Here is a 13,315-nt window from a genome sequence, read left to right as displayed (position 1 = left end):
TAAGACTTGATTTTGCTTTATCTTGCTAGGACTATAAACTCCAATCTTTTTCAAATTTTTTGTCTAGTATGAGGATTTGTTTATTACTAGAATTTTTTTTGAATGACAATTTATTACTAGAATTTGGGTGGAATATGTATACACTGAACAAGAAGAGCACCTTTAGCGGCACAATTCATGAATGATTTTGCACACCTGCTTTATTCAACCATGCAGGCTGCAGCATTGCATTAGACTCGTTGCCAAAACATATCATGATGAACTAATTTTATCTGGTCTTTTTTGCTATTAAGCCTTGGCCCAAGGCTTTGCATTAATTTCTTCTCACGTGGGTGTTTGATTGCTCGGGCTAGGCCCTTCTGTTCCTTTCCCTCGCTTTCTTTTGTTGGGTGTGGGCTATTTTAATATTTACTAAAGTTTGGAACAATATATGATAATAACAATAATTTTGATAACACATAAAGAATGCAAATTATTAGTGGGTTTGAATTTAAAAACTTTTACTATTCTTCTTTGTTTTAACCTTAGTTGAGTTTTTTAACATGATTTGAATGACAAGCAGATCGGAGACCTCGATGACCATAAAAGTCTTCTTGTCTTAGTAATAAAATACTCCATCTTTCCGTTTATTCCTCTTCTTTGTTTAATCTCTTCTCTTTGTATTTGGGGTGATTTTGACTTTTGCCTTTGAAGCTGGGTTTTGAGTTTTACATCGAATTCCATTCCGAACATGAAACATTCTTGAATCTCTGTTCTGTTTCTTTGCTGCACACACATTCTCGGTTAAACTTTAACCAGGAATCTGAATTTTTGGGAAGCTAAAGGATTGTGGTTTGTCAGGGGATATGGCCAACTCGAGTGAACAGCAAAGTCGTGGTTCCAGAAACGGCTCTGACCGGATAGAGACGCTGTACGACCAGTACCAAAGGAATTTGCCTTCTTCATCTGAAGAGAAGTCGAGCAAGGGAAAGTTTCACAACCGCGTCGGCAAATTTTTCAAGGCAGCAGCAAGGGGCGACAATCCGTCAAGCAACAAAGATCAGACACAGGCTGAAAACCCTGCAGCTCCTCTAAATGGGAAGGCTACCCAAACCCAAAACAATAGCGACGAAGGAAGCTCGTCACAGAAGAGAAAAATTCGCAAGACTTATTCCCATCCACCCAAGGTTCGGGGTTTTGAATACGATGAGAGGTCACTCGAAATGATGCTTCTCGAGGGTGGAAAGGACAATTCGCTCAAGACAATCGGAGTTGTGGGTCCTCCCGGTGTTGGAAAAACAACCCTTTGCAAGTTGATTCTCGAAAACGAGAGAGTGAAGGATAGCTACGGTCGAAGGATCTGGGTAAGCTTACCGGAAAAGGCTGAGGACGGAACAACGTTGGATCGTGCTGGAGCTACAGAGGACATCGTCGAGCTCATTTCTGATGAACATAAACTTCCTCGATTGCTCCGAGACCAGCAATTGAAGGAGAAGAAGTACCTAATCGTGCTTGATGATGTTGGGGAGGGAGAGATCGACAGCTACTATAACGCTCTGAAAGCTTGCTTTAGCGATGAACTTCCAAAGGAGAAAGGGGGAGCAGTTATCGTGACAAGCAGATCCGAGGAAGCAGCAAAGAAAGTGGTCGGAGACAAGCACTTGCATCGCCTTCTGCCCCTGTCTGATCCAAAGAGCTGCTGGTTAATATATACCGATGCGGTGAAAGGTTTTCCAACACCAGAAGACCCAACAGCTTCGAAAGATGTGATGGAAGAACTCATGAAGAAATCTGGCGGTCTACCTGGGGCTGCACAAATGATGGGTAAAATCAAGGCTGCCAAAAAGGGGAATAATAATAGCTCTCTAAGGTCTTGACAATTCTGGCTTCAAAAATTATGGTTTAGTGTTCAGTCCCATTGCATTTGATTGAGCTTTAAGAATTTAATTTGGGTTTGTATTTCGTTATTTGTCGGTAAAATTGTGAGAAATGATTCACCTGTTTTAGCAAGTAAGATGTAGTACTTGGTTTGAATCATTACATGCAAGAGCAAGACATGCAGATGCAGTTGCTTGCTTCCGAGTTCTGAGTTGTTAAGAAATCTGTGTTTTTCAGAAGATGGTGAACTGAACTCTCCGGGAACCAAAGACACTCCTTTGGGAGTTTCTTGTCGTTTGGCTTATTAATTTATTTAATTTTATATTTTGAAAGTCAATACTTAAAGTCCTGGTATTTTGTCATTTTATGCAATGATTCAATTTATTATAAGTCAGGGAAAAAACAAAGGCAAAAGCCAGGTGGCAGGTGATGATTGGCTGAGTTAGACTAGCCTGTCTTGTCAGCAAGGGTGGGGCCGCCAATCAAAATGCCCCTATGCTAATGTGCGGAGGGGTTTGGCTTTTGGCATTTTGTATACAAATATTACATTTTATTATAAAAATTTAAAATTTTAATATAAAATTTCTTAAAATAAAAAAATTAAATTTCATAAATAAATTTTTGCTTAATGTGAGTAATATTTTTATTATTTTTATTTTAAAAAATAATAAACGCGTATCGTTGTACTTAAATATTTAATTCATGTGTTATTGTATGATTTTTCTGATTAAGTAGTAAAGTTTGACTTTCCCTTTTTTCAAATCTTAAAAAAAAAGTATTATGTATTAATCACTTAATCAAAAATCATAATACAGCTTGTTATTTTGATATATTTTTTGTTACACTCGAAATAGTGAAGGTTATCATATTTATGGGAAATAAACCTTAGATGTTTTTCTTTAGGCAAGCTTAATTAATAAAGAGAACAAAATTATCGAATACAACAATGCTTTTAGAAGAAGGAAAAAAAAAAAGTGAAACTGAGAATGCAACACACTTCCAGTCTTTCAAAAACAAGAACCGAAAAGAAAAAATGGAAAGCAGCCGATGATGCCGAAATAGCCAAATCTGGCAGAAATCTTCAAACTTTTCAACTTGATTTGGGAGATTCTTGCCACACTCCACGTGCATCGCACGGACAGAATGTGATTCGAGGGCATCTAACTTTCTCCAAATACTTCAGTTCTGGAAATTGTTCCAGCATTTCTTTCCAGTTCATCTTAAAATCAATCAAGAACTTCAAACGTAAGGTCTCCACCTTCCACTTCTCCTTACCCTCCTGATTTAGGTGACGGAGTCTTCCACCTCGAACGGAGAGGTTCTGTAGGCTGTTCAGCATTTTGGGTGTTAGCCACGTGGGCGGTTCTGTGTGAGGGAAGCATTGAAGGTCCAGCTTCACCAGACTCTCAAGGCCTTCAAAATTTGTTGGTTTTCTTTCTCGCCTTAGTGACGTTAGTTTCATTAGTGGGGTTCGCTTTTGTAAAACAGTTTCCTGCTTCTTGCTGCCATGTTTCTCGCTCACATTGAAGGCCACTGATTTCGCTGCACCGATGTTTCGCCCTTTCTTGTCGTCCTCCTGGTTCATGGACTTCGAGTTTGCTTCACCACTTTTCAACTTTTTGTAAGCTCCTTCCTGGTCACCTGCACTGCTTTCCCGATTGCCATTATCTTCTCCCTTGTCCTGTTTTCCACTAGGGGATTTCGCTGCACTACTTACCTGGTTCTGGGTCTTCGGTTTTACAGCATCCTTGTCCTGCTTCTTGCTTTCTCCATTCGGATTTGACGGATCTGATTGCTGTCCAATACTGTTCTGCGTAGAGTTATTTCCCGTCAACCCCCCTGAACCCCACGCAATTTTCAACTTCTGAAGTTTCTGAAATTTGGAGAGAGCTAGCCCTGCATCCTCTATGTTGAACTCCGTGGTGTTTACATTGACACTGAGTTTTCTCAGTTTCTTTAACTCTGCCAAGTCCGCAAGAGTACACGAATTTCTGTCATTGCCAATCACAAAACCCTTGAGGACTTGCAGTTGCTCGAGTTGATTCAGCTGTTTGGGCATGTCATCAAGCAGATAGCACTCAGATGAATCCAAGTAAGTCAGCTTCTTAAGTGAGCCTATCCTTTCTGGTAGCTTCTCTAGACTGTGACACGCTCTAAGATCTAAGATCCTCAAATTAGCGAGCTTGCAAAGAGAACTGGGAAGCTTTGGGATACCTGAAATGCCTTGAAGACTAAGCAGCCTTAATTTCTTCATGTATTTCAACCCTTTTAAGAAGTCAGTGTCTTCCACCTCAATGTGACGCTGGCGCCCAGCCCCGCTTTCCCATCTACCCAGATAAAGAACATTGATGCCCGTCATCTTAGAAAACCACTCCTTGGGTAAAGCAGGGAATTGCTTACTTATATTGAACAATGTCTGCAACTCATGAAAACGCTGACTTGCTTCCAACAATGTCTTCCGCTTAGGAAAATTGAACAACATCTGCAGCTTTACCAGATCTGCGGATAACCTGTCCGTTGCTGTACCTTTTTTTTGCTCAGTTTCCGTTACCGTACCTTCGTTTTGCGCAGTTTCCGTTGCCGTACCTTTTTTTTGCTCAGTTTCCGTTACCGTACCTTCGTTTTGCGCAGTTTCCGTTACCGTGCCTGTAAGATAAGCAGAGAACCAATCAGCAGGGGCTCCAGATTTTACCATACATGCCTTTTTGCAAGATGAAAAATCCATGGTGGGTTTTCCCTCTGAGTCATAATCAAAGAAACCAGCCTGCTTGGCAAACTTGATCAAGCACGAACGAACAATTGGGTTCATCTTGTAGCTTCTGGGCTGTAACTTATTTTTCTTCTGAACAGGCTCGATTAATCCCTTCTCCACGAATGTCTGAATTGTTTGACTTACTAGTTCCATCTCCTCCTTTTCCTCTTTGACTGAGAGTAGCTTTTCTCCAACCCACCAAAATCTTAACAGCCTCTTCTTCATCTCGGCATTTTCAGGAAAAATCACGAAACACAACAAGCAGAGCTTCTGCCTGTCATCAAGTTCGTTGTATTTTTCCTCAATTTCTTTGAAATAATAGCTGCTTTCAAATTTAGCTTCATCGTATAGGTGAGGCAGGTCGGCCTCGCTGGTGGCGACGGTTGTCTGCCAAGGCCGATTAGCTTCAGAATTTGTGTTGGCGGTTTGATGTTGCAACGGGATCTGGATTTTGACTCTGGTGATGTTGTTTCTGAGCACACGTAGATTGAGTGGAACCTGTTTCGGTAACTTGCTAACTGTGACACAAGGTAGATCTTTCAAGATGTCTTGCACATTGTCGTCAAGAGTTTGGAGTGGCTCTCTTAGATTAGTTTCAAACTTCTTGAGTTTCTCGAACGAGCTGATCATATACTGGAGTTCTTTGCGAAATTTCACCAACTCGTGGAGCACTGCCTTCCTTTTGTTGCTCTCATCACTCTTCTTCTTTCTAGCATCTTTGTCCTTTTTGTTGCTCTCATCACTCTTCTTCTTGCTAGCATCTTCGTCCATTTTGTTGCTCTCATCATTGTTCTCCTGCTGGCTAACATCTTCCCCCTTTTTCTTGCTCTCATCATTGTTCTCCTGCTGGCTAACATCTTCCTCCTGTTTGTTGTTCTCCTGCTGGCTAACATCTTCCTCCTGTTTGTTGGTCTCATTGTCGTTCTCCTGCCTAACATCTCCACTTTCAGAACCATCTTGCTTATCAGCAGCAGTGATGGTGCCGCCAGTGGTTTGCTGAGGTGAATCCCCCTCTTCTTCATCCTCGCTTGGAAGGCTATCACGCAATTTGGATATCCTCTCAATTATTTCCTGAATGGTTAAGGGGGATTCAGTAGAGCCTTTCAGCTCTGAACCAACATTTGTGGAAGACATGCCTAAAGGAAGTAGCTCAAGAAAGTAAGATTGGACAGTGTGAAAGAGTCGGTAAAATACCCCTCAACCCTGTTTGCAGGTGGAGCTGGGAAGGCTTCCAGGTATATTCTAAAAAAAACAAAGACTTCCGGGTCAATGAAGGGGCAAAATGGAGAAATTAAATGTGTCCTTTTTTTATTAATCTTCCATGTTTAGAGGCGCAGTTGGGACAATTTTTAATTTAAAATAAAGTTTTATTAAAATACATATTATCTCCAAAATCATTCAAAGGTGAGGGACTACCTGTTGGACCATGTTTGATGGTAGACGTGTTCAAACTGCTGAGTTTTTTCATATGGTGTCGGCAAGTTGATGGTAAATGAAAATTCGGCGAAAACAATAAAACAAAATGGAAATCGTATTCACACATCCCCATATAATCAAAGCTGATGGTAGGTGGGGGGAACTGGGACTTTGATTTGTCAAAAAGTAGGGTCCTTCCCCCCTAAAATGGGTTGGAGGACTCTGCCTCATCGAATTGAAGACAGGCGGACCAGAAAAGAAACCATACTCAACTTGGTAGTGTTTAACTCTTCCCTCTCCCAAGTAGTAAATACAAGTGATAATTTGGGTAGCGACCGCAGAACGTATATGATATATCAGTACACAAAGATGCAATGTAATCTACCTTTTGCAGGGGTTGGTCTAGTTCTTTACCCACCCTGTTAAAAGTTTTTTGTTATTTGAGCATTTAAGTAACAGAGTGAAATATAAGAGGGAATTGGCAGTGATGAAAAGAAGCCATAACCTCAAATTCTTGCTAAGGTAATCTATGATCTTGCACAAAATTACATTTTCCATTTCTTGCGGAGATAACTCGAAAGTAAAAGAAAACACAGGTGAAACATTGCATTGGTATGGGTTACATTGGTTACTTTCCCACAATCAATTTTGCCCTTGCATGTCCCTCATTGATCTGGAACTGCTCCCCAAGACCAAAGTGAGCCATCAGCAACCAAATGAAAGTTAAAAGCTCCCCACCTTTACTCAGTTGCTGAGCGTGCGTGTTTGCTCTGCAGTGACTCGCTGCATATGAGATCAATTCCACCCACACCCTGCTCAGTAATTTCCATTTCTGCAGCCCCTTCTTCTCCAAAACGTTTAGTTCTTTGGCCAGCATACTTGCATCGAACAACACAGATTTACTCCTGTCTCCCTTCACAGTCACAGGTTTAACATCTGTATTCACGGAAATAATTGCCTCACAGGCCTCGGCCACTCTATTTTCTTTCCTTTTGTTGCCTTTTCGCTTAGATAGTAAACCCCGCCTCTCAAAGAATCTTTCAGCCTCTGCACAAGTGTCTCGAAATCTTATCTTTCCAATACCTCCTACAGCAGACATCATAGTCGGCTGCATGATTAAAAGATATAGCATGTAATCAGAGAGAAGCTTACTGAATTCTCGATAATCAAAACTTTCCTTGTCCACTAGCTTTTCATCGGGAGTGTTGTAGCAGATATCAGTGGCAATGTGCCACAATAGAAGGCTTTCATCATATTGAACATCAGTCACATATTGCATCAACGTGCTACGATCAACTTTTGTGTCACTGTCCGTCAGAACCCATTCACCTCTGGCAGCAGATATCCTCTTGGCTGCTTCAGGATCATCTGCATAGTCGGCTTTGGTTTTCAGCTCGTTAAAGATGAACCTCCATAGCTCTTTAGTAAATGGCTCGCGGGATACATATAGTATCTGATCTATCAAGTCATTAAGACCCATACTTCCCATGATGATTTTATGAGCATAGCTTAAGAATACACTTATTTTGCTGATGATACGGAGTAGGCTAGGAATCTGCTTGAACTTACCGACAACAAAAGTGAAAAGCTTACCGACTTTATCCTTGATAAAACCCAAGATACATATCACACAAGACAGAAACTCGATGACCTTTTTAATGACAGCTTTAATCAGATCAACAACAAACCGATAACATCCGTCAATGTGAAGAAAGCCAGTGATTTTCTCAGCGATAACAAGCGGCCATCTCGTGAATTTGTGGATTCTACTAGAGTGGCTTTTCAGGCAATAGCTTACCAAATTGTAGGATGAGAGAGATCCAGACCACCTGCGGACCACAATGGGAGTTGCCAGCACATAATGTGTCGTCTCCAGTTTAGGATTCGCTGTCTTACAGGGATGACGTCGCCACCGTGGCCTCTTCAACCAAAGGAAGCCTTTGAAGATCATAGCGATGATCCCCGAATTCGAATCAGGGTCCTTGATGGTAGCGAAAGTCCAGTCTGAGAAAATGAGCATAAGGAGGGCTATTACATCCAGAGCTATGGCACCCAGGAGCAAGGTGTAGGTGATTCCAACATCAAATTCGTTAAACTCATGTCTATCTGTTTTGAAATGGAAGAGTCCAAGAGCTGCTAAAACGGACCCAAAGGCTATTCCTCGAAATATATATCCCCAAATGGAATGCACAACTTCCACCTTAGTATAAAGAACCTCATAGATGAAGTTGAGTTCAACCTCGATTACCCTCAGAGCATCATCTGCTTCTCTTTCTTTGAAGAATTCCCGGCTCTCGTTACGTTCGCGAAAGCTGAAGATGAGATCCACAACAAGCCCCTTGAAGATTAGGAAGTACTTATAAGCATAATGCACCACTTCGAGATCGTTCAACCAGCCTTTCTTCACTGGAACGTCAGTAGCCCTGGCTTCTTTATCAGGCTCTGAAACCATGATTATTTGCGCTGGAAGTTTGTTCTCTCTCTTGAAAGCGTATTCCTCCATAAGCTTTGCGTAGTTTGGCCCAGGATCGGCTTCTTTGAGCATGGAATCTCGAAACCTGTCCAAGCTCGCGAGATACAGAGCACGCGTCCGCTCAACGTACTTGATGGTTCCAGCAACAAACATGAGGGTAGTGGAGATCCATAGCTTGTTTGGAATTGATTGAACAAAGACATAAAGAGTGGCAACAGCTTGAAAGCCGAGACCCAGTAAGTGCCTAAGCCAGAGTTCGTTATCTTCAAGAGCAAAAGCAGTAATTGTATCGGGACCACCAAGGTGTAGCAAAAGAAAGGGAGCCCAGAACGCTACAAGAGCATTGTTCTCCTTAGAACCAGATTTAGTATCACCGCCTTGCCTGTTGGAGATGAGACCCACAGTGAAATTAGCAGCCGCATCGGCCAGCAAGTAAGCCGACCAGATGACTATGATTAAGAGTTTGTTCCTTGTGCATTTTCTGTATGGGGCGAACAAAATCAGGTAGGTCTGCATTGAGAGACTGAACAGAATAGTCCCTCGGATATTCCATTTCTCCCAGGTGCTCTTGACCTTTGATGGGATGGGATCAACCATTTCCTCCCTATGGTTCCTTCTTATTTCAGCTCCCTGTGAGCAGAGTTCAGTTGAGTTGGAGACGAAGTTGCTGCAGACCGAATGCAAAACAGAGAACAACCAATCCAAGTAACCAGTTTCTTGGAAAGTCAAGTCAGCCTGCTTGGCCGTTGGTAAAGTGGAGTTGGCCTTTTATTTTCTTCATTATGCCAGAATGGTAGCAGGCTAGAAACAATTTTTAGTATAATTATGGTATTGACTCTATTGACTTCAAATATCAGATTCCTATTTTTCATTGTCTTTTCCTTTTTTATCTCCGTTAGTGCGCGTTTGATACAGAGAATAACCCTATTTTTCATTGTCTTTTCCTTTTTTATCTCCTTTAGTGCACGTTTGGTAAAGAGAATAGTTAATTATCTATTCTCATGTTTTTACTTTACTTCCTTTGGTATAATAATAACATAATAAATAACTATTATCTAATAATAGTTATTCTTTAAAATAGAATAAAACTCAAGCATAACTTCAGCATTTTTATGGATTTTACTATTTCATGATCGAGAAAATAACTCTAAAATATGATAAGATTAAAATACCTCTTATAATTTAAAAATATTACAATCTTAAACTTATAAATATTTTTTTTCTTCTTATTTTGGCCTTTTCTTCTCTCTCTTCTCACGTTATTTTCTCTCTCATTCTCTTTCTAATTGGCACTCAACATCGAAGATGGCGGCAATGGCAACAACCACGACGATTTCACGATCGAATATGGTCAAAAAGCGTAGATCTAGTCTTTTTCGACAAGATTCAACTGAGATCCAACTTGATTTGACTGAGAGAAGCATCGAATCTGGTGTTTTCAGACCAAATTTCACAGTTAGATTTGGCACTCTACGGTCAGATAATTAAATTAAAATATATTAAATTTTAAATAAGTATAAATAAAAATAAAAATTATTAATATTTTAATCATAATAATATTTAATTATAAAAAATTAATAATTAAATTATATTAAAATATTAATATTATAAATTATAAATTATTAATATTTTAATTAAATTATTAACATTTTAAAAATCAAATAAAAATAAATAATTATATATAATAAAAGGTATTTATATCTTTTTTATTTTTTATTCCATTATTATTCTAAAGTTATTGTTACTTACCAAATACTATAATAAGTCATAATAATTATTCTTACTCTATTACATTCGTCGTACCAAATTACGTAATATTTATTCTATTCTCATGTAATAATTATTATATTTTATTCCTATCTATTTCGCAAACCAAACGTACTATTACTGTCTAATAAAAAGTACGACTTATCCTGTCCAGGTATTTTTAAAAAAAAAAAACCCAACAAATACTAGCTAATACTAATATAATCATAATTTAATTCAATAGTAAGTATTTGAATCTTCTTTGAATTTGTGCCATGTAATAGTTTTTTTTTTGAATTGACATGTAATAATTTTGTTGTCAAGTCTCATCTGAATTTTATTATAAAATATCTCACTATTACTTAACTCTATTAGATAATATAAATTACTAAATTATAAAGTAGTCGTTGTTATTTTTTTATTTATTATGTAATTTACAATATAATATTTATAATTTTGGTTGGTTGTTGATAGGTCAATAACATTAAAGCCATTAATTAATTTAGTTTAATTTAATTTAAAATGGAATTGAATTATGTATTTGTTGGAATAAATAAGAAAATGTACAAGTTGTATGAAGTTGACTAAAAAAATTTAAAAATTGAAATTACAAAAAAAGACGTGATGGTGTTAAATTGATAAATATTTAAAAAAAAAAGGAAAGAAATTAGAACATTAAATTGGGAAAGTGGTTGCGTTGACGTTTCCTTGACTCAGATTTGAATTTGAAGTTTGAAAAACAACATCGGATGCGGTGAGCATGGCAATGGGTGGCAATTATTCAAATTACAACTTAAAATAGGTTTCAATTTGCAATAATAAATTCAATATAAGGACAAAGCATTAAAGTGTTTGGATTGCTGTCGGGCGTTTCCCCTAATAGACTTTGTCCAAAGCGACGCCGCCTAAGCCCTCAATTTAATTATAGTATATAGTGGTATATCATTTCATTTTCAAGAGCAAAATTTTCATCTACTAGCCCTTTTTTTTTTGAAATGTAACCCATTATTATTATTATTATTATTATTAATTTATCTTATCATCAATTAAGTGTGTTTTACCGCATTCACATATGCTTAGATGATATATGAATACTTTATAATTAAATACTATTATTTGTCACGAATTCGAATAATGATTTACCTTGAGTTGTACAAATGACAGGTAAAATCAAGACTCGTAAAAAGGATAGTAACAGTTTTGAGATCTTGACAATTTTGGCTTAAAAAATTATGGTTTAGTTTGAGTCTCATTGCTTTTAGTTGAATTTTAAGAATTTGACATGATATTTATCTTTTTGTAATTAAAATTGGTTAAATAAGTTAATTCAATTAAAGTTTTTTCTTAATTGAATCAAATCGAATTTATTGAAAAGTTAAGATTGACTCAAATTTTGTTTAAATGAAATTGTTACTTAATTTAATTAATTCATTAATTAAAAATTAAAATTAAAATTAATCGAATTTACCTAATTAATCAAATTGTGCTTAAACAGAAACTATTACTTGGTTTGAATATGATTACATGCAAGAGCAAGACATGGAGAAGGAGTTGCTTGCTTCCAAGTTCTGAGTTGTTAGGAAATCTGTGTCGTTTTCAGAAGATGGTAACTGTAAACTCAACTTCCCAGGAGCCAAAGACCACACTGTCACTCCTATAATAAAAAGAGAAGACTTTCCTCCAGTCTTCTCTTACTGTTTCTAGTCATTTTGCTTATTTATTTATTTTTAATTTTATTTTTGCAAGACTTTTAGCCTCCTCCAAAGTCTTGGTCTTAGGCGATAAATTTGATTTATTATTAGTCGGGGAAAGCAGACACTGCGAAAAGCCCGGTAGCAGGGGTGGCCCCGCCAATCAGATGCCCCTACCCTATCCCTATGCCGATGTGTTTTAGAATTTTGGATACCAAAATTAAAACATCATAAGATTAAAGATGGCAATGACTATGAGATTACATCCATGATGCATTATGCATACATGTTCTTTACGAAAATTTGTACTTCATAGGAGCTGCTTTTTCGATTCACCTTATCCTTTTCATAAACATATATATATATATATATATCTTGTGCCAACTTTATGATTCACGTGGCTCTTTCTCGAAATAATAGAAAACTTTAATCAATAAACAAAGACTGTTTTTTTTAGGATAAAATATTTTTATTTTTAAATTTTGATTAAAATTATATAAAATTTTATTAATTTCTAAAATAAACACTTTATTCAAAAATATAAATANATTAAATTAATATATTTTACTAAAAATATTTTTTTAAAATAAAATATTTATTTAAAAATTAATAAATTTTTATATAATTTTAATCAAAATTTAAATGTTAAAAATATTTTATTTCTTATTTTCTAATAAAGTCAGCCCTTGAAAGGTACAATATGCCTGCCACGTCAATTTAATTTTTAAATTGGATCGGAGAATGCATGATGCAAGTGAATTTGTACGAGGAAATGACAAACAGACCACTGCTAACAATTAATTATTAATTGTGCCATGTAATAGTTTTTTTTTTTTAAATTGACATGTAATAATTTTACTACCAAGTCTTATCTGAATTTCCTTATAAAATATCTCAATATTACTTAATCCTATTAGATAATATAAATTACTTAATTATAAAGTAGTCGTTGTCATTTTTGTTATTTATTATGTAATTTACAATATAATACTTATAATTTTGGTTGGTTGTTAATAGGTCAATAACATTAAAGCCATTAATTAATTTAGTTTAAATTAAAATGGAATTGAATTATGTATTTGTACGACGAAGATGGCAATTAGATCACAATTACCCTCAATGCTTTCGCCTTCTCTACTACACATTATTCATTGATGGCATCTCCTGCCAGCTCATATGAATTTTTTATTTTTATGGAAGGGATAGATTAAATTGATAAATAATGACCGTTTACTTGGAAAAAAAAAACAATTTTGCATCAATTTGCAAATTTTTTTATTTTGATAAGAGGATTTTTACATTATTCTTATTGGAATAAATAAGAAAATGTACGAGTTGTATTAAGTTGACTAAAAAAAGTTTAACAATTGAAATAATAAT

The 13,315-nt window shown here is 36.7% G+C and overlaps 3 protein-coding genes across 4 annotated transcripts; 1 reads left to right on the top strand and 2 right to left on the bottom strand.

Annotated features, from left to right (window-relative positions):
- On the top strand, positions 504-2,194 carry LOC108661076 (probable disease resistance protein At4g19060). Its single transcript, XM_018116791.1, has one exon. It carries the CDS (start codon positions 846-848, stop codon positions 1,854-1,856), a length of 1,011 nt encoding a protein of 336 aa, XP_017972280.1. The 5' UTR covers positions 504-845; the 3' UTR covers positions 1,857-2,194.
- Positions 2,726-5,846, bottom strand: LOC18606880. 2 transcript variants are annotated; one of them, XM_018117994.1, is made up of 2 exons: positions 4,444-5,846; positions 2,726-4,383 (listed from the first exon to the last, which is right to left on the bottom strand). In XM_018117994.1, the coding sequence occupies exons 1-2, from the start codon at positions 5,741-5,743 to the stop codon at positions 2,948-2,950; spliced, it is 2,736 nt and encodes a 911-aa protein (XP_017973483.1). In that variant the 5' UTR covers positions 5,744-5,846; the 3' UTR covers positions 2,726-2,947. The 2 variants fall into 2 exon arrangements, with proteins under 2 accessions (XP_017973483.1, XP_007040802.2); XM_007040740.2 differs by having other exon boundaries at positions 2,726-5,846.
- Positions 6,398-9,319, bottom strand: LOC18606879. Its single transcript, XM_018117995.1, has one exon. The coding sequence runs from the start codon at positions 9,093-9,095 to the stop codon at positions 6,654-6,656; it is 2,442 nt and encodes an 813-aa protein (XP_017973484.1). The 5' UTR covers positions 9,096-9,319; the 3' UTR covers positions 6,398-6,653.

Source organism: Theobroma cacao, chromosome 3 (genome assembly GCF_000208745.1).
Source record: "Theobroma cacao cultivar B97-61/B2 chromosome 3, Criollo_cocoa_genome_V2, whole genome shotgun sequence".
Lineage (NCBI taxonomy): Eukaryota > Viridiplantae > Streptophyta > Magnoliopsida > Malvales > Malvaceae > Theobroma > Theobroma cacao.
Note: the sequence above shows the minus strand (reverse complement) of the source record. Positions and strands in the feature narration are given on the sequence as shown.

Bases quoted from the DNA above. Each gene is read 5' to 3' on its own strand.
- LOC18606879 (XM_018117995.1), bottom strand. From the start codon at position 9,095: ATGGTTGATCCCATCCCATCAAAGGTCAAGAGCACCTGGGAGAAATGG.
- LOC18606880 (XM_007040740.2), bottom strand. From the start codon at position 5,743: ATGTCTTCCACAAATGTTGGTTCAGAGCTGAAAGGCTCTACTGAATCC.
- LOC108661076 (XM_018116791.1), top strand. From the start codon at position 846: ATGGCCAACTCGAGTGAACAGCAAAGTCGTGGTTCCAGAAACGGCTCT.